The sequence below is a fragment of the Melozone crissalis genome, unplaced genomic scaffold (assembly GCF_028551555.1).
Source record: "Melozone crissalis strain CALT ecotype California unplaced genomic scaffold, PUWL_Pcris_2 ptg000057l_1, whole genome shotgun sequence".
NCBI lineage: Eukaryota > Metazoa > Chordata > Aves > Passeriformes > Passerellidae > Melozone > Melozone crissalis.
In genome coordinates this window covers 7,708,554-7,730,391 of record NW_026535835.1, presented here as the reverse complement: position 1 = coordinate 7,730,391, position 21,838 = coordinate 7,708,554, and the positions used below count along the sequence as shown (strand labels likewise).

Sequence of the window (21,838 nt, the reverse complement as noted above, 5' to 3'; positions counted from 1 at the left end):
GGATAAAATACAGCCACAGTGTGGAATAACTCCACAAGTACAGCAATTAGCATCTTCCCTGCATGGATTTCGAGTTTTCCAGGGTCACAATCCAGCCTCCAGTGCCCTGGAAATACAGACCTGATAAAATGGTGAAGCTGAGACTTCAGATGGGGGGAAGGAGGGTATTTTAAAAGCACTTTTTGCAGGGATCCTGCAGAAGCTTCACGTGGTCTAACCCCAAATTCCCACTGCCAGAGGTAAGAGCACAAAGTGGTTTTGCAGCACTGGGAGGTGGAAGTCCTTTGAGGAGGGAAGGAGCTCTTGTGATAAAGGGACATTGCTGGGAAAGATAAAGCACTTCAGGAGGCCCCTGTGGGTTATCTTTCCCAAACACAAAGATTTTGTTAGGGCTTAATTTTTATTTGCCCTTTCCTGCTCTCAGTTTCTGACCACAAGGATACTCCTGGGGCACACGGCAGAGCCTCACCTTCCTCTCAATTGCTCTTCTCTCCCTTGTGTCCTCTTACAACGGATTCTCAACACTTCTCCAATTTTCAGTCCTCCAAAGATTCTCCCTCTTTGGATGTGTTTCTGGGGGAAGCTGCAGCTGCCTGTGGGGGTCTGGATGGTGCCAGTCACCCTCACACCCCACAGGAGGACGTGGAAGACACACAATCCATCCCAGAGTCCAGCTTTGCTTGGCTCCCCAGGTGCTGGGGGAGTGAGCGCTGGGGCCGTGGGCTTGTATTGAGAGGGAGTAAGAGCCACAGGATTTCTCTCAAAGATGGGAAAAAAGTCAGAAGGGATAAATTTGGACCCCCACACAAAAAAAGGGGTCGCCTGTGAGTCTGTGAGGCTGCTGTGCTGGTTCTAGCTCTGCCCCAGGGAGTGCAGGCAGTCCAGCCCGTTCTCCGAGCCGGCCGAGGAGTCCCGCGAGGAGCGGCCCTGGAGGAAGCGGATGATTTTGTCAATCGTGGCCTCCTGGTACTCGTGGGACCACCTGAATGGAGGGGAAAAATGTGATGTTTACTTTTTCTGCTGTGTGTGGGGTGCCACAAGGTAGCTCAGTTTATTTGGGCCAGCAAGAGGCCCCTTTCCTCCACCCCAGCTCTCCAGGAGCTCCCTTCTCCCCACGGGTGCTGCCAGGTTGCACAAAGGGAAAGCAGGGGAGGAAAGTAACCCAGGTGAGCTGTAAAACCTGCCAGCATCAGTGAGGATGTGTGTCCTCCCAGCAGTGTCCCCTGTGTCACCCAGAGGAGCCCCAGCACAGCAGCAGCAGCAGGGATGTGGTGGGAACCTTTGCTCCCTGCCAGCTCTGGAGCACCTGGAGTGACTCAGTGTGCCTTTGACCTGTTCTGCCACTCTCATCTGTTTGTCCCCATGTCCTTGGGCTCTTTGCTGCTCCTTATGCAAGCTGTTCTCCCCAGGTGTCAATGAGCCCCATGGCACAGGTGGCTTTTACTTACATGATACCATTGAATTTCAGGACAGCCCTCATGTCCTTGGGGAGAGTTTCTGGGTCTGGCCACTCAAAGTGATCTGTAACAGGTACAATGTTCTTCCCAGAGTTCAGGGCTGTCACAATCTCCTGCAGGAACAGAATGCGCAGGTGCTCATGGCCTGTATCAGCCCCTCACCAACTCCCTCCCACCAGAGGTCCCACCTGGTGGCATCTCTTACCTTGTGTACCCAGTCCTTGCACTCGGGGTCCTCCATGCATTTATCCAGCGCGTTTGGTGAGAGCACCAGCACAAAATTCCGGGCACTCAGGACACTCTGGATCAGCTTATCTTCAAACTTCCCTGCCTCCAGCTTCTCCACATCAATGAACACGCTGAAGCCGTGGAGCTGCAGGTGGACCTTCAGCAGGCTGGTGGCAAGAGGGGACAGCACCATGAGGAGAGGTTTCATTTGCTGTCTCACCACGTTGGCTGACACACAGTGAGACAGAGGAGCAGGGAATGAGGTGCCAGCTCCATCCCAGATGTCTGGGCACGTGCAGAGAGCACAAGGAGCTGACATTGATACCCTGCTGTGATCCCCTACAGCCATAGGAGCATGAGGAAAAGGCCACTCAGTGCCAAAGTGGTATTGTAGCAAGGCCAGGGAATAATGTGCATTGACTCCAGTGGTTTCAGAAGGCTGAAGAATTGCTTTATTAAGTTATACTATATTATACTATGTACTATAATATATACTAATACTATAAAATACTAAAGAAAAACCCATGACCCCTTACAGTCATGACACAACTTTGACCTAGTTGGTCAATCAATCAATCAATCAATCAATCAAAACAACCATCACCAGAGTCTAATTAACAAATCCCTTTTGGTAAACAATCTCCATAACACATTCCACATGTGCTAAACAACAGGAGCAGCGAGTAGAGACAAGAATTTTCTTCTTTGTCTGAGCTTTCTTGCAGACTTTCCTAAGAGAAATCCTGGGGAGGTTGTTCCTGCTGCTCTCTGTGAAGAGAGCTGTGGCCACAAAGCGGCGGTGACAGGACTGGGAATTGGCCTGTCCACTGTGCATGTGCCGTCCCCATTTCCTCTGCAGCTTTTGGCAGCCTCTCCCTCCTCCCCATTCCCCGCTTTTCCCACAGCTGACCACCCACCTTCCCTTCCCTCAGGGCTCACCTGGCCAGCTGCGAGCCGGTGCTCCTGCGGTAGCTGATGAACACGTCGGTCCCGTTGGTCGCGGTTTGCAGCGTGATGGGCGAGTGCAGCGTCTCTGGACAGCACAAAACAACCACCAGGAGTTACAAACCAGCAGCTTGTTGAGTTGGGATTTCAGGGTTTACCTTAGAAATCTGGTCCCTCCTCTGAAGATTCCCTCCCAGGTGTGTCAGTCGCCTCTCCTTTCCCCTCCCTGACCCCTCCCAGCACTGTCTGTCATCCTGGAATTCCAGAAGGGCAGTAGGTGATTGGCAGATTCAAAGGATTCCCTCTACCCTCAGGTTTCCCTCTGGTGGAGAAGCTTTAAGGTGATGGTGAAGGAAAGGAGTCAGTTCTGATGGAGGGCTTGGATCCAGAGCTTTATTCTGGTCCACAGGCCTCTGAATCCAGCAGCAGCTCCAACAGAACAACCCGAACCACATGGTTGCTGGGGAGGGAGGCAGGGAAGGGGCAGGGAGCCACCAACCAGGTACAGGAGTGGAGGTCTCAAGGGACAAAGGACACCTGAATGGCCAAATGTCCCCCCAGGGGCAAGAGGCATCTTTTAAATCTGCCCAATAACTCAACACCCTTCCAGAACGCCAAGTTTGGCAGACAATACTCACCAAGGAGCAAGACAAAGAGAGAAAGAAGTGACTGACACACCTAGCAGAGAATCATCACAAGAACAACCAAATTTCTGAAGCAAATCCTAAAATCACAACGCAACTCCAACAGCAGCCCATCCCAAACACCCCTGCACCCGTTCCCTGGCGGGCGGGCGCACCCCTGGCCGCGGTGAGGATGCGGACGCGGTGGAAGCCGGTGTGGATGTGGCAGTCCTCCTGCAGCTGCTGCTCCGTCACGCGGTGCAGGAAGTTGCGGTCGATGCCGCAGGTGAGCAGGTTGTAGGTGTACTGCCGGAACTTGGGCTCGATGCCCCCCAGCCAGTCGGCCAGGTTGCTGCGGTCGCAGGTGGAGTAGTTGGCGAAGGTCTTGAGCTCCGTCAGCTCCCGGAAAAACCTGGTTGGGGGGGACAAGAGGAGCAGCGTAGCCATGATATTTTCTGAAAAATCCTTTCCTTAGGATTTTTTTGTCCTGAGAAGCCGAGAGGGCTCAGGAACAAAATGTAAACAATGGTTATCTGCTGCTGGGGAAACCAACAGGTGCATCTGTGATTGGTCTCATGTGGTTGTTTCTAATTAATGGCCAATCAAAGTCTGTGATGGTGTTCACGGGGGTTTTTGGATGAGGGAAGAGACGAGAACGTTGACTCCATGTTTCAGAAGGCTTGATTTATTATTTTATGATATATATTACATTAAAACGATACTAAAAGAATAGAAGAAAAGGTTTCATCAGAAGGCTAAATAAGCTAAGAATAGAATAGAAAGAATGGTAAAAAAGCTTGTGGCTCGGACTCTCTGTCCGAGCCAGCTGTGCTGTGATTGGCCATTAATTACAAACAAGCACGAGACCAATCACAGATGCACCTGTTGCATTCCACAGCAGCAGATAACCATTGTTTACACTTTGTTCCTGAGGCCTCTCAGCTTCTCAGGAGGAAAAATCCTAAGGAAAGGATTTTTCATAAAACATGTCTGTGACAACAGTCCAGCTGTCCGGATTGTCTCAGTCAGTCACAAGCCTTTCTTGTCATTCTTTTTCCATTCTTAGCTAGCCTTCTGATGAAACCTTTTCTTCTATTCTTTTAGTATAGTTTTAATATAATATGTATCATAAAACAATAAATCAAGCCTTCTGAATAATGGAGTCAACATTCTCATCTCTTCCCTCATCCTAAGACCCCTGCAAACACCGTCACAGGGCAGCACTTAGAGACACGTGGTACCACTATAGGATTTTTTAAGGAATTTAGAATGAGTTAGACACAGGACCTCTGAGTTGTTTTAGGGGATGTGGTTTATTTTTCTTATCTTCTGCATAGGCAGGAAGGGTGAGCTCACCTCACATCTCACCGCACAGTTCAGAAGGTCACAAGACTTGCAGTTGCAAGAATTTTTAAGGATTTATTGACCAATAAAACACTGCTAATAAGGATATTTATGCTTTTAACTTAATCCTTTATCCTTAACTTAATCTATTTTGTCTTATGGACTCATGCAACAATATAAGTTTTCTTAACCAACTATGTTATAACACACAAACCTACAGTACTGCACTCTAAACTTCTTTTTTACCTTTGTAACTACTTTTATTTTTTCTATATCTTAAACTCTGAAACTCTAAACTTTCCTCTTCTTAACTTAACATGTCTCTACTTTAAACTATAAATCCACATTCTTAGTTCTAGCATTTAAGTTTGGAAGCTCATTCCAAGGTCTCAAATCAAATCCTGTGTTTAATTCTAAGCTGTGGCTTACAGGCCCAAAGTTCTGAGAGTTCCCTGCATTTTGGATTCCAACATTTTACCTGTTCAGGAGGGAGAGCAGCTCCACACTGGGGTGAAGGATGAGGAACAGGAAACAGAGGAACAGCTGCATGGGAGTGCTGGTCCTCAGGACAACGGGGTGTGAGCAGCTCAGCTAAGGGTCAGTTCCCATCTTTCTGGGTAACTTGCAGGATCCCACCTGCCCTGTGCCATAGGCGGTCTTTCCCCCACCCACACCTCTGCCATGCAGTGGTGCCATTACAGAAATCTCTCCATGACTGGAAAAGCCCTGGCAGTCCAGGTTTTGCAATTGGAGGATCTCCGTTCCTGTTTTTGCAAGGAGGGAAAGGCAGAGACCTTGTCCCTGCTCTGCCACGGGGTGGTGGCCCTGAGGCAGTCCAGTGTGCCCTGGTGGTGGCCCTACCTTTTCCGAGTGATGCTGGAGTCCATCCCCAAATCCTTCTGCAGCTCCTCCTCTGTCAGCCTCAAGAGAATGTCCCCATCCACCTGGTGATCCTGCCAAGAGAAATCCAGGCTGGAGAGGTCCCAGGAAAAGCTGGGTGAGACGCTTGCACCTCTGCTGCGAGATGGGGCAGAGATGTCCCTCCCCATGCGTCCCTCCCCCAGCACAGAGCCCTACCAGGAATCTCTGGCAGTATTTATTGAATCCAATCTGCTGCAGCCACGTCTGCACCTCGCAGGATTTCCAGTTGGGAACCGTGGGAAGGATGCGCCGAGGAACCTCCTCCCCTATCAGGCGCAGAACCCTTTTGGCCAGGGAGGAGGTGGTGCTGCTGGTGGAGTAGCACACAATCCTCTTCAGGCTCTGCGTGGCCCCAATCTCACTGAAAATCTGGGGACACAAAGGGAGGAGACGTCACTGTGACGGTGTTCACAGGGGTCTCAAGTTGAGGGAAGAGACAAGGATCTGACTCCATGTTTCAGAAGGCTTGATTTATTATTTTATGATATATATTATATTAAAACTATACTAAAAGAATAGAAGAAAGGATTTAATCAGAAGGCTAGCTAAGAATAGAATAAGAAGGAATGACAACAAAGGCTTGTGGCTCGGACTCTCTGTCCAAGCCAGCTGACTGTGATTGGCCATTAATTAGAAACATCCAACATGGGCCAATCACAGATGCACCTGTTGCATTCCACAGCAGCAGATAACCATTGTTTACATTTTGTTCCTGAGGCCTCTCAGCTTCTCAGGAGGAAAAATCCTAAGGAAAGGATTTTTCATGAAAGATGTCTGCGACACGCCACTTTGCCTCCCCTCATCCTCTTCCCTGTTGTTCCAGACGAAGGAAGGAGTGATAAATCTGACTCCATGTTCTTCGAAGGCTAATTTATTATTTTATGATACTATATTATATTAAAGAATACTAAATTAAAACTATACTAAAGAATACAGAAAAGATACTTACAGAAGGCTAAAAGATACTAATGAAGGCTCATTACTTTTTCCAGAGCCTTGGCCCTGATTGGCCAATGAGTGAAAACAATTCACATGAAACCAATGAAACAATCAACTGTTGGATAAATAATCTCCAACCACATTCCAAAGCAGCACAACACAGGAGAAGCAAATGAGATAAATATTGTTTTCCTTTTTCTCTGAGGCTTCTTAGCTTCCCATGAAAAGAATCCTGGGCGAAGGGATTTTTCCCAGAAAATATGACTGCCACACTTCCCAACAAGCTGTGCTGGTCTGGGTAAGGACCAAAAGACACCAAAATGCAGCTGTGCCACCCCCTCCCTTTGTCATCACCCTCCTCCAGGCCAACCTACCCTTTACCTGTGTTTTCTTCTGCCTGGCTTTGATGGCAGCCTCGGTGCACAGGTAGAAGGCGGCGATGCACTGAGCCTCCAGCCTGGAGCTGTCCAGCAGCGGCACCAGGCGCTGCAGGTCCTGCGCTGTCCTCCCCTGGGTGTTGTCACTGCTGCCCAGCATCCGGCAGGCGAACTGCTCGGGGTCCAGCGAGGCGATGAAGGGCTCCACCAGCGCCAGCGTCCCCGAGCGCTCCACCTCCTTCTCGATCTCCTTGTTGGTGGCCAGCACCGTGATGGCCAGGCAGGCGTGCAGCCGGATCAGCTCGTCGTCTTTGGAGAAGGCCAGGGGGAAGAGCCACTCTGCTGCCTTCTTCTCGATCATGAGGCGCTGGTTGGCCTGGCCCCCGTACATGGCACAGTTGGCCAAGGCCATGGCGCAGTGGCGCAGCACGGCGGGGTCCGTCCAGCGGCACCAGTACAGGATGGTGTCCAGGCCTCCGTCGGAGATGAGCTGGAAGCAGGTCTCCTCCGTGTGCTTGAACATGTGCTCCAGGATGCCAGAGAGGCTCTGGGCCAGCTGGGGGATGTCCCTCTCCTTGGCTAAGTTCAGGATCACGCCCAGACCGATGCGAGCAATGCGGTCCCTGTGGGGAGGAGATGGGAAGAAGGGCAGGTGGATGTGCAGGGAGTGATGGCAGTGACTGGTGTGGCCCATGCCTTGGTGACATTTATCCCAGGACAGGCATTTATCCCATTGCCAGATATGCAATGCAGCAAGGTGCATTGTAGGAACCTGTGTGGGTCTGATGGAAGAATTTGTGATGGGGTGCACATCCCACCTACCCTCACTGGATGCTCTCATGCTCAAGGTAGGATCTTCATAACAATTAACAGGCAGGATGGGTTAATGCCAGGCTGGAAATGGATCTGCTGGGCCAGCGTTGCTGTGGTGTGGACCTGTTTTGTGTTTGGGAGTGGAACTTGTTTGTCCCCTAAGCGCTGCTGACAGGACAGGGCTTCCATACCTGGATGAGCAGCCAAGCAGCCCTGTTCACAAGTGGGACACTGGGGTCTGTCTGTCCTGGGATGGCAGCTGAGGAAAGCTCTTTATTTCCTCACCCTGCACTCTTCTGGAAGAGAACAGCAAGAGCCTGGGGTAGCTGACCAAGGGCCATCAGCTGCTGCTTGGCCATGGCTGGTCTTGGGAGGCCTGTGATGCCTGAATGGGGATGTGACTTGAAAATGCAGTGAGGAAGGGGAAAATGAGGGTCATAGAATGATTTGGGTTGGAAAGGATTGGAAAACTCATCCAGGTCCAAGCCCCTGCCATACGCAGGAACACCTTCCACCAGCCCAGGTTGCTCCAAGCCCTGTCCAGCCTGGCCTTGGACACTTCCAGATATGGAGCCGCCACAGCTTCTCTGGGCACCCTGTGCCAGGGCCTGCCCACCCCCTGAGATGAGCTCTTGGCTGTGCTCCCATGAGTGTCCTGGGGTGAGTGGCAGCTCCATTCCTGCCTCAGCAGTGGCCATTTGGTGGCTCTGTGCTGGAGCTGCTCTGTTAGGGAGGCAGCACTGGCCCTGGTGCCCCACGCCCTGCTGCTCAGGAGGGCAGTGCCACGCTCACAGTGGGGTGATGGCACTCCAGCCTCTGTGCTGGCAGGCAGGACGAGCATTTCTGGGAAGCCTGTGACCCACAGGGCTCTCACTGACCTTGGGGTGGGTTTGACAGGAAATGTTGTGGACAGCCCTGGGGGAAAAAAAAAATAAAATAAACCCTCAGCCTGGGTCTGGCTGCGAGCCCGGACTCAGCCATGGAGCTGGATGACAAACACAGGTCCCTGACTCCCTGCAGCTGCAGATGCAGCCAGGACCTGTCCAGCTCCCAGCTCAACACCTCTGCTGCTGAGCATGGGCTGGGAGAGTTCTGCAAGAGAGAGGTTGGACCCAAAGAGGAGCCCCACACCTCCCTGCCATGGCCCAGGAGCTGTGGGAAGCGAGGGGCTGGAATGCCATGGCTGCTCCAAGAGCATGAACTGCTCCTGGAGCAGAAACAACAACTCCAGCAAATGCTTTCTCTTGCTAAGAAGCTGAGTGCTGAATGCAGACCATGCCAGTGATGCTTACTGGGATTAAATTCCACCCTAATGGACTTTCCTGATTTAGCTGCTGCTTATTTTTGCTTGCCAGAGCATGAAGTTAGGCCCAGGCTGTGAGTCCACAGCCTTGCAGCAAGAGACATCCCCCAGGAAACCAGAGCAACCTTTGGCCAGGCTCCCTCCACATCCTTTCCAGAGCCCTGGCTGGGCTGGGTTGGGGTGCTCTGAGGGAGAGCAGAGCTGTCAGAGTGCATTTGGGGTGCTGGAAGGGTGAGCTGTGTGTGGGTGCTGTGATTGGGATGTGTCAGGTGTGCACATGCACCTTTGTACACACACACACACCGTGCCCATGCTCTGACAGAGACATCCCAGCACCTCTCACCTGTCCTGGGCAGCAGCACACACACCTGAACGTGGTCCTGAGGGCTGCTGGCCCCTCCTTATGGCTTCATCCCAGCCCTGGTCAGCAGCAGGGAGGCTCTGGGGAGTGGCTTTGTCCTCCTTGTGCTGCAGTTACGGCTAAAGGAGAGTCACACCTTGTCCTTTGGGTCAGATGCTGTGAGCCAGCCAAACTGACTCAGCTCAACCTGAGGCTGAGGGGGCTCAGGAGGGTCCCCCACTCCTGAACAGCACCCCTGGGCTGGGGCTGGTCCTCCTCCCTCCAGCTGTGGGGACAGGGAGCAGCCCATGGTCATTGCCTGGACACGAGTCAGGGACCCTGTGCACAGCCTGTGGGGGGATGTGGTGGGGATCCAAGGGGGTTTGTGCAACTGGGAGCACCCATATCAGGGAAATCTGGGGGTGTGGGGATGGGTGAAGGTAGGTCAAGGCCAGGGTGGATGGATTTGAAGGAACCTGGTCTGTGCAAGGTGTCCCTGCCCATGGCAGGGGGTTGAGATGAGGGGGTCCCTTTGAACCCAGCCCGTTCTGGGGCTGTGCCCAGCAGGGCGAGGCCGAGGGGCTCCTTGCACACTCACCTGTTCTCCGCCACCAGGATCTGCTCCAGCAGTTTCCCCGCCTGGCACTTGGTCTCCAGCTCGGCGGTGTAGAGCAGGCTGAGCAGCAGGTCCAGGCCGCCCTCGAGGCGGATCACATCGCACAGCACCTTGGCCACGTCCCTGCCCACGGCGGGCATCCCCCAGGCCTCCTCCACCAGCCGGAACACCTCGGAGAGCGCGGCCCGCAGCGCCGGGGCCGTGTCCGCCCTCACGGCGTGGCCGAGGGCCCTGCGGAGCACGGGCAGGACCCGCTCCAGCGCCTCCCGCGCCTCCGTGCCCACCCCGGGCGAGACCCCGCCGCCTCCGCCGCCGGCCCGGCCCGCAGCCCCGGGCACCGCCAGCAGCTCCGCGCTCGCCATGGCCAGCGACCGGCCCAGCGTGTGCAGCGACAGCAGCAGGGCCAGCATCGGCTACCGCGGCATGCCCGGCGCCGGCAGCCCCCGCTGCTGCCGGGACACCGGAGCGGGGCACCGGAGCGGGGATGCGCGGCCCCGCCGCCCCCGCTGCCCCCGCTGCCCGGCCGGGATGCGGAGATGGCAGCGGGGCGGGATCCGCCTTCCCCGAGCCGGGCTCAGCATCCCGGTCCCCGGGGCTGATGTCACCGGGAACAGGCGCCGCCTCTCTCCGAGGAGGGGCTCGGTGCTGGCGGCTGCAGCCCCCTCCTCCCGATGCTGAACCCCCCAAGAGCCCCAGAAGGATTTAACAGAATCGGGGATGTGGCACTTGGGGACGTGGCTCGGTGCTGGGCTCGGCAGTGCGGGGATAACGGCTGGAGTCGCTTTTCCATCCTAAATTAGACGGCTTTTCCATCCTACATTTTATGTTTCTGTATAGTGGTCTCTCAGTGCTTAAATAGAGCTCATTAGTAAAAGGGGAAGTGACTTTTTACATGAATAGATACCGATAGGACAAGGGGGAGCGGTTTTAAAATAGAAGATGAGAGATTTACATTAGATTCTGGGAGAAGATTTTCACTTGTGAAGTGCTTGTTCAGGGAAGCTGTGGACGTCCCAACCCAGAGCCCTCCGGCCACCAGCCCCCGAAGGATTTAACAGAATCGGGGATGTGGCACTTGGGGACGTGGCTCCGTGCTGGGCTTGGCAGTGCCGGGATAACGGCTGGAGTCGGGCTTAGAGGGCTTTTCCATCCTAAATTTTATGTTTCTGTGATTGTGGCCTTTCAGTGCTTAAATAGGGTTCATTAATAAAAGGGGAAGTGACTTTTTACATTAATAGATACCGATAGGACAAGGGGGAGCGGTTTTAAAATAAAAGATGAGAGATTTAGATTAGATATTAGGAGCAAATTTTCACTTGTGAAGTGCTTGTTCAGGGAAGCTGTGGATGTCCCAACCCTGAAAGTGTCCAAGGCCGGGTTAACGGGGCTTGGAGCAACCTGGGGCAGTGGAACGTGACAGGATTTGGAAGTAGACAATTTTCCATTTTCAACCCAAACCGTTCTATTCCACAGCCCTCCCTGCCCAGCCCGAGCTGGGGCTCATCCTGCTGTCCCACATCCCCTTTGTTCCCGAGCTGCTGCTGCGGTGTCACCCCCATGGCAGGCAGGGACCCCCACTCTGGTTTTTCAGGACACCCCTTCAGGACCCTCTGTGAGCAGCGAGGGCACACAGGGGGCAGGCAAAGGCCACCAGGCACCGTGGTGGTCACGGTGAGGCTGTGACCACCCTGGCACGGCGCTCCGAAGCCCCTTGGTACCAGCAGGAAGTAAATCCCCATTGCTCGGTGGAAATTCAGAGCAGCTCTTCTGGGTGGGCTCGGGATTTGCATGATAAAAGAAAGAGCAGAGGCAGCCTGGGCCTCTTTTGTTTTCTTTTTTCCAGGCCAGACGTGCTCAGGGCAGAAATGCTTAAACGCTTTGGGCATTTCTCGGGTGTGCTGGGAGGAGCAGCTTAAATCCTTGACTCCAACACCAGGTTGTTGCCAGGTCAGCCTGAGACTTAAATTCGAGTTGATGTTTGGATGTGACAGAGTCGCTCCTAATCCTCTCTGAATCCACTTCGAAGGGACAGACAGAGGGAAGGGACATCACCCCGCAAGGAAGGACGGCGAACAAGGCACCCTGAGCAGGGCAAAACTGCGGGAGCAGCTCGGCACAGAACCAGTAAGGAATTTCCTAATAAATTATTATTAATCGGGGTAACCATAAGGGCTGTTGCAGTGTAGAGCAGCAGAGGGTTTGCTGCCCGGGGGCAGCAGAATTCAAACCATTCCCTCAGGCTTGTCCTGGCTAGCCCAGAGAGCTGAGCTTTGTTTTGCTTTTAGTTTTGCTTTGCTTTGCTTTTTTTGGGGAGAGATTTCAGACCCAGCAGCCTGAGCTCTGGAACTGCAGCAGTTCCCAGCCTTGCCCTGGGGTTTCAGCCCCATTTCCCGAGTTCTCCTCACTGGCTCTGCTCCCCAGGAGCTCCCCGGGGCCCCTTTATCCACCCAACTCCTCTCCTGGGACCTGCTCCTGGCAGGGAAGGGCTCGCTGAGCCTCTGTGGGGCTGTGGCTGCTGGTTGGGAGCCCGGAGCAGCAGAAGGGAGCTTTGTCTTAGCTGATCAGCCAAAGCAGCTCAGACAGTGCCCAGCCCTTCTCCCCCAGAGCCTCCTGCAAGCCTGAGCCCTGGCAGGGCTGCTCTCCTGTTCAACAGGGATGGGATGAACCCCTTGGGGACAATGCCAGCCCTGCCACAGCTGAGGCCAGGGGACAAGGAGTGGGATGAGGGCTGCAGGAGAAGTTCTGCCCCAAAAGCCAATGTCTGGTAGCTGCCCTCAGCTCCCCAGGGCTTCCAGGTGGAAATGCCTCTCAAAACCAAATAAAGCTCTTTCCAGCAAGATGCCAGGGGCAGACGATGCCAGGAGCTGCCTGTGTCTGAGTTGGCAGAGGAAAGACCCTGGAGAATTGGCAGCCTGCTCGGGTTTCTCTCCCCCTAAAAGCTGCACCAGGGGCTGGGACAGATCCCTTGGAGCTCCTGTCCCAGCAGAGGCAGAAGAGACAGGATTGCTGCAGCCTCGTGTGCGTTTGCTCCTTGCCCCGATTAAATAAACACCCCAGAGTTATCAGGAGCTGCCAAAAGAGCTGAGTCGACATTAATTAGTAACTGAGAGATTGGTTGGAGAGGGGATGACGGGAGCAAAATACACAGGCCTTTGTTTGCCTTCTGCAGTGAAAGTGCTGAGGGCTCCTGGCCCCGGCCGCTCACCTCTGGCCTCTGGTCCCCAGGCATGGAGGTGGCATCTGCCCCATCCTAAGCCACCCTGCCTTGGGGCTGCTCAGGTCTGTTCCCATCCTTGACATTGAGAAAGCTGAAATCCCATGAAAATGGTGATATTTTGGGCAAGTATAAGCACGGGGTTCTTCCCTTTGTCTTCTGAGCATTGCTCCCCCATCCCATCTCATTTGGGGTTTTGGCTTTGCCAAGACCAGGCTGGGAAACAGCTGGCTGCTCTTAGACCATGAGGTATGTTGTGAAATGAGTGTGGCAAGACCTCAAAAGTGGTTCCTGACTCTCTGCTGTCCCTGCCCACTCTCTGAGCAGTGCCCACCCTGCACCAGGCTGGGGAGGAGCTGCTTACACCCCCTGTGCCCCTGCAGCCACCCCCAGCTCAGCGTGGGCTGCGGGGGAAGCTGGGTGGGAGATCATCTCTGCCCCTTTCCCCCCGTGCCGACCTTGGGCTGTTTGCTTTCCCCTCCGGGGCAGGCTGAGCAAACACAGGACGCTGCTGGGGCTCTGCCGTGCTCCAGCTCGCACAGACACAGGAGGGACACCCAGGATGAGGCTGCTCTTCCCTGCCCTCGTGCTGGCCCTGCTGGCCACCACCCGTGCTGCAGAAGGTGAGCTTTAGCCAGCCAAACCCTTGCCAGGTGCTTTGGGGATGGAGAAAGAGAGGTTTGTGGGCTGGTGGAGGGGCTGGGCAGGGTGGGCAGGGAGCAGATGGTGGCCATGGCCATGCTGGCTGTACCCTGCAGGATGGGGAGAAACAAGTGGGCAGCACATGGGTGTCAATGGTGGCGTGGCAAATCCCTGCCCAGGCACAGCTGGGCTGCCAGCATGGAACTGGGAGCATGGCACAGCCCACTCCATGGCTCCCATTCCAGCAGGACCTGATGGGAGCAGGGAACACCCCAATCCATGGCTCCCATCCCTTCAGGACCTGAGTGGGAGCAGGGAACACCCCAATCCATGGCTCCCATCCCTTCAGGACCTGAGTGGGAGCAGGGAACACCCCAGTCCATGGCTCCCGTCCCCTCAGGACCTGATGGGAGCAGGGCAAGGAGCTGCTGTCACCCCTGGTGATGGATTTGACCATGAAGGAGTGGGGTACCCCCAACCAGGACATCCCCAAGTTTGTTTTCCCCCAGAGGGGAGGCATGAGCCCCACTGCCCCACCCCACATCACCCCTCCTGAGCTATGGATGGCTTTTGCAGACTCCTGTGAGGGCCGCTGTGAAGAAGGCTTCGATGCAGGGCACAAGTGCCAGTGTGACACCCTCTGTGTGTACTACCAGAGCTGCTGCAGTGACTACTCCACCGTCTGCAAAGCCAAAGGTACTGTCCCCGTGGCCAGGGCAAGGGGGAATGGGTGCTCCACACGTGGGGTCTGTGCTGGGTCAGCTCTGCACCCACCTGTGGCTGAGGGCTGAAGTCAGCACCAGGATTTGCTGCAGCACAGGGGGGTTTGGGAGCTGGCTCGTTGCCATCTGGAGTGAGGGATCTGTGCTAATTGGATAGATTGGTTAGTAGGAAAAATGTCTTCTCTGAAAGGGCATTCAGGCATTGGAGTAGGCTGCCCAGGTGGAATCACCATCTGTGGAAATGTTCTAAAAAACGTGTACTTGTGGCACTTGGGGACATGGTTGGCAGTGCTGGGTTGAATTGGACTTGATGATCTCAGAGGGCTTTTCCAACCTTAATGACTCCATGATTCTATAAATCCCTATTGCCTGGGAGGGAGCATCTCCTGCTCCCAAACCCCAGAGGAATCATCCTGCTCCCTCCTGCAGTGACCCGAGGAGACGTCTTTGCCTTGCCCGAGGACGACTACCTGGACTACAACCTCACTGTGGACTTTGTCACCGAGGAGGCGCCCGTGGCTGACCCCACAGAGCTGCCCACAGCCCCAGCGCCGGTGGAGACCACGCCAGAGAGCCAGCCAAACCCCGAGGAGACACTGCCAGAGGTGCCCAACACCACCCCAGGTGTGTCTGAGGAGCCTGAGGAGCTGTGCAGCGGGAAACCTTTTGATGCCTTCACCGACCTGAAGAACGGTTCCCTTTACGCTTTCCGAGGTACTTTGGGGACCTTGCCCAGGCACGTGGGACGTGCTGCCATGCTGCCACCCTGTGCTGGTGTCTGCAGTCCCTCCTGCTGCCCCTGCCTCTCCTCTCTCCCCAGGGAAGTACTTCTATGAGCTGGACAAGACCAGTGTGAGGCCTGGCTATCCCAAGCTCATCAGTGACGTGTGGGGCATCGAGGGCCCCATCGATGCAGCCTTCACACGCATCAACTGCCAGGGCAAGACTTACCTCTTCAAGGTGGGCTGCAGGGCTGGGGGTACTCCCAGGGTGGCCAGCACAACCCCCAACCCACCCTAAATCCCCTTTTGGCACCTCCCATACACCCCTGCATGCGGTAGTTGCCAGAAACCCCAAATCCCTGTGGTTGTTCTGCTACCCCAAGCAACCACAGCCCCGTGATGGGGCTCCCCATCATCCCCTCACTCCTCCTGGCTGGGGGATGTTGCACCTGTGACCCCTCTCTGTCTCCCACCCTCCAGGGCACCCAGTACTGGCGCTTTGATGACGGAGCCCTGGACTCTGGGTACCCCCGGGACATCTCCGAGGGCTTTGAGGGCATCCCCGACAACGTGGACGCAGCGTTCGCCCTGCCTGCCCACAGCTACCACGGCAATGAGAGAGTCTACTTCTTCAAGGGTAAGGGGGCAGAGCCTGGCACCACTGGGCACAGGCTGGGCACCCCTGCACTGCTTGTCCCCCCACCAACACCCTGCTCATCCTCTCCTAGACAAGTACTACTGGTCCTACGACTTCGCCCAGCAGCCCACACAGGCCGACTGCGAGAAGTCCTCGCCCTCCACAGTGTTCAAGCACTATGCCTTCATGAACAGGGACAGCTGGGAGGATGTTTTCCAGATCCTCTTTGGCAGCAGGATGCGTAAGGGCTGGGAAGGGTTGGTGGGTCCCAACAGTGGGCACTGACAGGGCACAAGGGATGCAGACAGCCAGGGAATGATGGAGTGATGCCTGGAAGCAAAGGTGGGCAGGATGAGCCATCACCTCCTGCCCAGGCCATGCACAGGAACCCCCCAGGCCACAGCTGCACCTCCCACAGCATCCCAAATCCCACCCTCACAGCCCTTATGCCCCCCATGACCAAACCCATCACCACTGCCTCACACCACGGCGTCACTGCTGGGGACTGTTTATTGTCACTGGAGCTGGAGATGCCACAGCAAAACCCCAGCCCTGAGCAGAGAGAATGAAAGAGAGGAGGAGAAGGGGGCTCAGCAGATCCAAGCCAAGGGGGTGGGGGGCCACTCCTGGCTCAGCCTGTGTCACTGTCACACATCCCATCCAGGCTGGGATCCCTTGGAGCACTCCCGTGGGTCTCGGGCACGCTGCTGCCCCCTCACTCAGCCTCTGCTCCTTTTGCAGCCGGGACAAACGGGCCGTGGTACATCAGCCGGGACTGGCGGGGCGTGCCCAGCCGCCTGGACGCTGCCATGGCCGGCAGGATCTACGTGGCCTCCCAGCAGCCCCGCAGGAGGAAATCCCGCCGCCAGCGCAAGAGGTACAACCACCACCGCTCACTGAACCTGGGATTCTGGAGCTGGCTGCAAAACGACCCCGACTCATCAGGTGTTGAAAGCGATGGGCTGTCGGGCTCCACGTGTGAGATGCTGCAGAGTGTTTACTTCTTTGTGGGAGGTGAGTCTGGTCCGGCAGGATCCAGAATGATGCGGGATCAGGGGTGCTGGGGTAGGCTCCTCTCTCTCTGCAATGGCTCTGGGATGCAATGGGAAGGTGCTGGCAGTGAGGGCTGGCAGCTCCCCAGAGCTGGGGACAGTCCTGACTGCCCTGTCCCCTTCCCCAGACAAGTACTACCGTGTGAACCTGCGCACCAAGCGTGTGGACCTGGTGCGGCCGCGCTACCCCCGCTCCATCGCCCAGTACTGGCTGGACTGCCCCCAGCCCACGGAGGAGAGCACCTGATGGGATCCCTGGAGCCACCAGCAGCACAGCCCCAGCTAGACAGAAATAAACTGCGAGGGCCATGCAGGCTGCAGAGCTCTGTCCGTCCATCCATCCAACCGTCTGTGCCGTGGTTTGTGCAGTCCTTGCAGTCCAAGGTGCCGTGTCCCCGAAGGCTGTGGTTGTCCCCCCAGTCTGTGGCAGATCCCTGATGCTGGCCCCATCCATGGTGGGCCTGTGGCAGCTCAGATCTGCTCTGCCAGCCAGGCCAGTGCCTCTTCCCACTGGAGGAGAGGGACGGTGCCAGCAGCTGCCAGCGGGGAGGAGCAGGGTCAGGTCTCCATCTCCCCAGGATCAGTGCACTGCCCCACGTGTGAGAGGCTGAGCAGGGATGGGTGCCCATCCAAGGCCCTCACAGCCCCACGTGTGAGAGGCTGAGCAGGGATGGGTGCCCATCCAAGGCCCTGCTGCTCTCCTAGCACTGCCCTGCTCACCTCTGGGCTCTGGCAGCCCTGGCCATGGTGGTGCTGAAGGGATGACCCTTCCCTCGGGGCTGGGGACGCGCTCAGGGCCGGGCAGCTCTCGCTGCAGTGGGTGCTGCTGAGACAAACTCCTGCTCCTGCCACGGCTCCTGCCATGAGGACACATGAATAAACCATCACCTCCAAAACTCCAGGGAACTCCTGAGCTGCAGCCGATGCCCAAGGAGTGGCTCTCACCGCTGCCTCTGATGCGGCTGGGGGTGATGTGGGCCAGGCAGAGCCGTGTCCTCCTGCCCAGCACTTCCCTCAGGGGGCACTGGCTGTGGCACAGCGGGCGCTGGCAGCACCTGGGCGTGAGCAGAGCCGTCAAAGTGGTTGTGCCACCCCTGTGCCACCCTTCCAAAGGGACCCCTGGGGCTGTACCTGGAACATGGTGGCATCAGCTGGCCCAGGGCAGCACTGTGGGCAGCTGGGGTGGCTGGAGGCAGGAGGGAGCTTCTGCAAGAGAGGACAGCAGCGTATGTGTGGTGTGTGCATGGCTGGGTGGTTGTGCATGTGTGGGTGGTTGTGCCCGGGTGGGTGGTGTGTGCCTGCTGTCCCTGCCGTGGTTGCAGGCTGCAGAGCCCTCCCTGCCTCTCACCGGCAGCCGCGGCACGGAGCTGGGTGTGGTTTCGGGCCGCCGCTGCCTGGCCGGGAGCCTCTGGGGGACGTGCAGGCTGCGGGCACTCCGGAGCAGGGGCTGGCTGTCACAGGAGCTGCGGGTGCTTCTGTGGGATGGGCCAGCTGGGATGTCACCGCTGAGGTGTGGGGACAGATGGGGATGCCTGGGGAGCAGTGAGGAAGGCCAGCAGGGCATTGGCAGCCTCCAGAGAGCCCTGCCTCATGGAGTCACTGAGAGAGGCTGGTTGGTGCAGGGTGCTGCCCAGCCAGGGGCTCTGGCTGCCCTGGCAGCCCCTGGATCCCCTATCCAGGGGTCCCACACAAGCCTCCCATACCTCATCTGCTCGTTCTCCACCACGAAGTCCCGCAGGAGGCCGTAGAGGCTGGGCCAGGCCGGGGTTCCCTCTGGTGGGAGCTGCCCTGCAGGGCCGTGCCTGTCCCCAGAGCCTGCCCATGCCTTTGCAGGGTTCCCTGCCACCTCCGTGCCCCTCACTGGCACTCTGGGCAGGCTCAGCTGCTGGCGCAGGGAGAGGTTTTCCAGCTGCAGGGCGTGGATCTCTCGCTCCAAGGTTTGCAGCAGCTTCTCCCGGGACACCTGGGAGGGTGGGTGGATAAAGGGGGGCTCAGGGGGGTCCCAGCAGTGGGGAGAGGAGCTCAGAGGGGGTCTCTGTCTGCAATACCCTGTTGGCCAGGGGTCTGGTGGTGACCCTGCGGGCACGGCTGGCGTAGTGGAGAGTGCTCAGGGTCTCTGAGAGGCAGCGTGAGGACGGGGAGATGCAGGCGACCTGCCAACGAGGAAGACATGCAGGTGGGCTGTCATCCAGAGGGTCACCACCATTTTCCATGGGGTGAGACCCCTGCCCAGCCTCCTGCGTGTTTTACCATCAGGGTGATGCCCGAGCCGCCCAGGGAGCGAGCCAGCAGCCGGGTGAGCTTGCTGTCCCGGTAGGGGATGTGCGTTCGCTTCCCTCGGGGTTTGGCCAGCAGGGAGATGCAGTGTCCTGCCGGAGGATGAGCCACACAGGATGTGACAGGGCTCTGGTGGGGGCGCTCCCAGGGCGGGTTCCCCAGCCCTTACCCAGCGCCAGGAGGCTGCGGTTGATGCTGTTGGCCTCCACGGAGAGCTCCCCGCTGGAGCCAGTCTCCTTCACCCGCTCGCTGCCAGCCAGGTCCACGAAGCACAGCGTGCCCTGCTTGCTGGGGCAGGCGCTGGCCTGGGGAATCACGTTGTGGGGTGATGCTTTAACCCCCATCATCCCTTCCCCACAGCACTGTCCCGACTCCTGGATCTTGGATAGAATTCCCGGCTGCTCACTCCAGCCCCACCCAGGTATCCTTGAGGAGAGCCTGACCCCCCCACCGTGGGGCTGTTTGCACCCCCGCGCTGCGCCCTGAGCCCCCCAGCCCTGCCCAGGAGCGGGATGTGCGCTCACGGCTCGGCTGCGGACGTGGATGGTCAGCAGGGCGTGGCTGCGGCTCGAGTGCCTGTTGAGGGCATGTGCCGATGTCCGGCGCCTCTGGGATCCTGCCGAGAGAGGAATTGATTGCATGGCACCCCGCATCCCTGCCCCAACCCCACAGCGCTGCATCCCCTGCCCGACCAGAGCTGCCTTGACCGCTCCTCTTGGCTGCCATCAGAGCGCCACCAGCTCCGGAACAGTCTGCGAGGGGCTGAATCCCCCACACCGGGTCTAGCAGGCCCTGAACACGTCCAGCCCCGTGTGTGTGGCTCAGCACCTTGCAGGAGCAGGCTGACGATGGCCTCCAGGCTCTCGAATTCCACACTGAGCTGGTTCTCCACGTAGAAGCCGCGGGATTTGCTCCAGCGCAGGGGCAGAGCGCACGGGGGTCCCGGGCTCAGCAAGTCCCGGACCTGGGATGTGGCAGGGGGAAGGCACCGGGAGAGCACAGGGGAAGACACCGGGAGAGGGGTAAGGCACCGGGAGAGCGGGCATAGGGTGCCAGCAGGGCCGGAGGAGGCGGCTGGGCAGGAACTTACCTGTTCGTTGTAGATCTCCAGGTAGGAAGCGCTGAGAGCCAGGTCAGAGGCACGGCTCCGGCTCTGCTCCAGGAGGCAGGTGAAGGATCTCTGCATCAGCCCCAGCAGGGCCGGGGACGCCGGCTGGGTGTCGCTCTGCAGAGATGCCAGGGTGGTGAGCGGGCACATCGGGCACCCGCCTGCTCCCACAGCCCATAACCGGGTGGGCAGAGCTCATCCCAGGATCAGAGCTCATCCCACGGCCAGGATGGGGTCAGATGGTCAGCGTTCTACCTGGCCGAGGGGTCCCATCAGGGTGTAGGTCTTTCCCGAGCCGGTCTGCCCGAAGGCAAAGACGGTGCAGGAGAATCTGTGGGAGATGCTGAGCGTCAGGCACGGCCGCGGGCGGTGGCACAGCGATGCCACCTCCCGACACAGCCCGGGCAGTGCAAACGCGCCGGAAAGGCCCGGAATGGGCTGGCTGCAGGGTTTGGGGTCCGCGGGGGGCTCTGCGGGACTCACCCGTCCATGGCCAGCTCCACCAGCTGCCTCATCCCGCTGCCCTCGAACACGGCCTCCTGCGAGGCGCCGGCGTCGAACACGGCGCTGAAGCCGAACGTGGCATCGTGCCTGGCCGCGCTCACCTGGCCGTGGGGACAGCGGCGGCTCAGGGGTGCCACAGCCCTCCCAAACCCACAGTCCCAGGGGAGGTGGCACTCACGTGCACGGCGCCGTCACCGAGGCTGTGCACAACGTGCTGGTCACCTCGCCGCGTCTCCGTGCAGGTCAGCGGCCGGACCCTGAGGGTAGGGTGTGGATGGGGACACAGAGGTGTCGCTGCACAGGGACCCTGCGGAGCCCTGCTGTGACCGCGCCCCAGGCAGGGAAGTACCTGCCGCGTCCCTGAGCCCTTTCCTGTCCCCTTACCTTAGCACCACTCTCAGACGCGTCTCTCTGCCCTCCACGGGCCCTCCCCGCTCCTCTCCAGGGCTCCTTTGGGGAACAGAGGGCAGCAGGGTGGTGGGTGCCCTCCAGCTGGGGGGTTCTGCCCGCGGGCACCCCGGGGGCTGAGGCAGAGGGACTCCCGATCGTGCCGTGCTCGCACCGTCCTCCCACCTCCACTCTGCCCTGAGGCCTGGCCGGGGACAGAGCTCGGTGTCCCCGCCATGTCGCCGCAGAAGGACGGTCCTGTCCCCCCCCAGCCCTTTTGGGATGCCACCCCCGCTGCCTGTATCAGCCACTGCCCAAGTCCTGCTGCTCCAGGACGGGATGGCCTCTGTCGCCTCTGTCTCCTCCGTCTCCCCCACAACTTACGGTCTGTCCTGGCCCCGTGGGAGCGTTCTGGGCCGGGGGTCCTGCTGGGGGTCCCCGCCCCGCTCCCCCTCTGGTTTCATGCGGTCCCCAGTACCCGGTGCTCGAGGTGCCCGCAGCGCCCGGCCGGTCCCTGTGGGAACCACCTCCAGCCGGCCGCGGCTGCCCCGCACAACCGGTACCACCGCTCCGGTTAAACATTGACCGTGCCAGCCCTGCGGGAGAGCGGCGGTCGCACGGCGGGGGGCGAGCGGGGGAGGCAGCGCAAGGGGCGGGTGGCAGGTGG

The 21,838-nt window shown here is 57.9% G+C and overlaps 3 protein-coding genes across 4 annotated transcripts; 1 reads left to right on the top strand and 2 right to left on the bottom strand.

Moving 5' to 3' along the window:
* On the bottom strand, positions 1-10,316 carry SARM1 (sterile alpha and TIR motif containing 1). The gene is made up of 9 exons (XM_054287076.1): positions 9,889-10,316; positions 6,839-7,457; positions 5,675-5,887; positions 5,459-5,550; positions 3,430-3,665; positions 2,625-2,718; positions 1,663-1,852; positions 1,449-1,570; positions 1-982 (listed from the first exon to the last, which is right to left on the bottom strand). The coding sequence occupies exons 1-9, from the start codon at positions 10,314-10,316 to the stop codon at positions 853-855; spliced, it is 2,124 nt and encodes a 707-aa protein (XP_054143051.1). The 3' UTR covers positions 1-852.
* Positions 10,317-11,767: 1,451 nt separating this feature from the next.
* On the top strand, positions 11,768-17,245 carry VTN (vitronectin). Of its 2 annotated transcripts, XM_054287267.1 has the most exons (10): positions 11,768-11,853; positions 11,933-12,030; positions 13,610-13,743; positions 14,339-14,458; positions 14,914-15,198; positions 15,305-15,444; positions 15,687-15,843; positions 15,935-16,084; positions 16,585-16,857; positions 17,024-17,245. In XM_054287267.1, the coding sequence occupies exons 3-10, from the start codon at positions 13,683-13,685 to the stop codon at positions 17,140-17,142; spliced, it is 1,305 nt and encodes a 434-aa protein (XP_054143242.1). In that variant the 5' UTR covers positions 11,768-11,853; positions 11,933-12,030; positions 13,610-13,682; the 3' UTR covers positions 17,143-17,245. The 2 variants fall into 2 exon arrangements, with proteins under 2 accessions (XP_054143242.1, XP_054143241.1); XM_054287266.1 differs by having other exon boundaries at positions 11,769-12,030.
* Positions 17,246-17,366: 121 nt separating this feature from the next.
* On the bottom strand, positions 17,367-21,753 carry KIF12 (kinesin family member 12). The gene is given in 18 exon segments (XM_054287430.1): positions 17,367-17,431; positions 17,616-17,752; positions 17,841-17,950; positions 18,027-18,101; positions 18,244-18,427; positions 18,599-18,858; positions 18,944-19,048; positions 19,146-19,264; positions 19,342-19,477; positions 19,697-19,788; positions 19,950-20,136; positions 20,263-20,397; positions 20,536-20,611; positions 20,764-20,885; positions 20,963-21,041; positions 21,169-21,234; positions 21,556-21,686; positions 21,688-21,753. Coding segments are annotated over 18 exon segments (2,145 nt in total).
* Between the last annotated feature and the right edge of the window lie 85 nt (positions 21,754-21,838).

What these genes read in the sequence shown, in the direction of transcription:
- SARM1 (XM_054287076.1), bottom strand. Translation starts at nt 10,316, where the DNA reads ATGCTGGCCCTGCTGCTGTCGCTGCACACGCTGGGCCGGTCGCTGGCC. An exon ending in CCAGGCAGAAGAAAACACAG is followed by an intron (nt 5,888 to 6,838) that starts GTAAAGGGTAGG and finishes TTGTGTCCCCAG; the next exon opens with ATTTTCAGTGAGATTGGGGC. An exon ending in AATACTGCCAGAGATTCCTG is followed by an intron (nt 5,551 to 5,674) that starts GTAGGGCTCTGT and finishes TTCTCTTGGCAG; the next exon opens with GATCACCAGGTGGATGGGGA.
- VTN (XM_054287267.1), top strand. Translation starts at nt 13,683, where the DNA reads ATGAGGCTGCTCTTCCCTGCCCTCGTGCTGGCCCTGCTGGCCACCACC. An exon ending in CACCGTCTGCAAAGCCAAAG is followed by an intron (nt 14,459 to 14,913) that starts GTACTGTCCCCG and finishes TCCCTCCTGCAG; the next exon opens with TGACCCGAGGAGACGTCTTT. An exon ending in TTCCCTTTACGCTTTCCGAG is followed by an intron (nt 15,199 to 15,304) that starts GTACTTTGGGGA and finishes CTCTCTCCCCAG; the next exon opens with GGAAGTACTTCTATGAGCTG.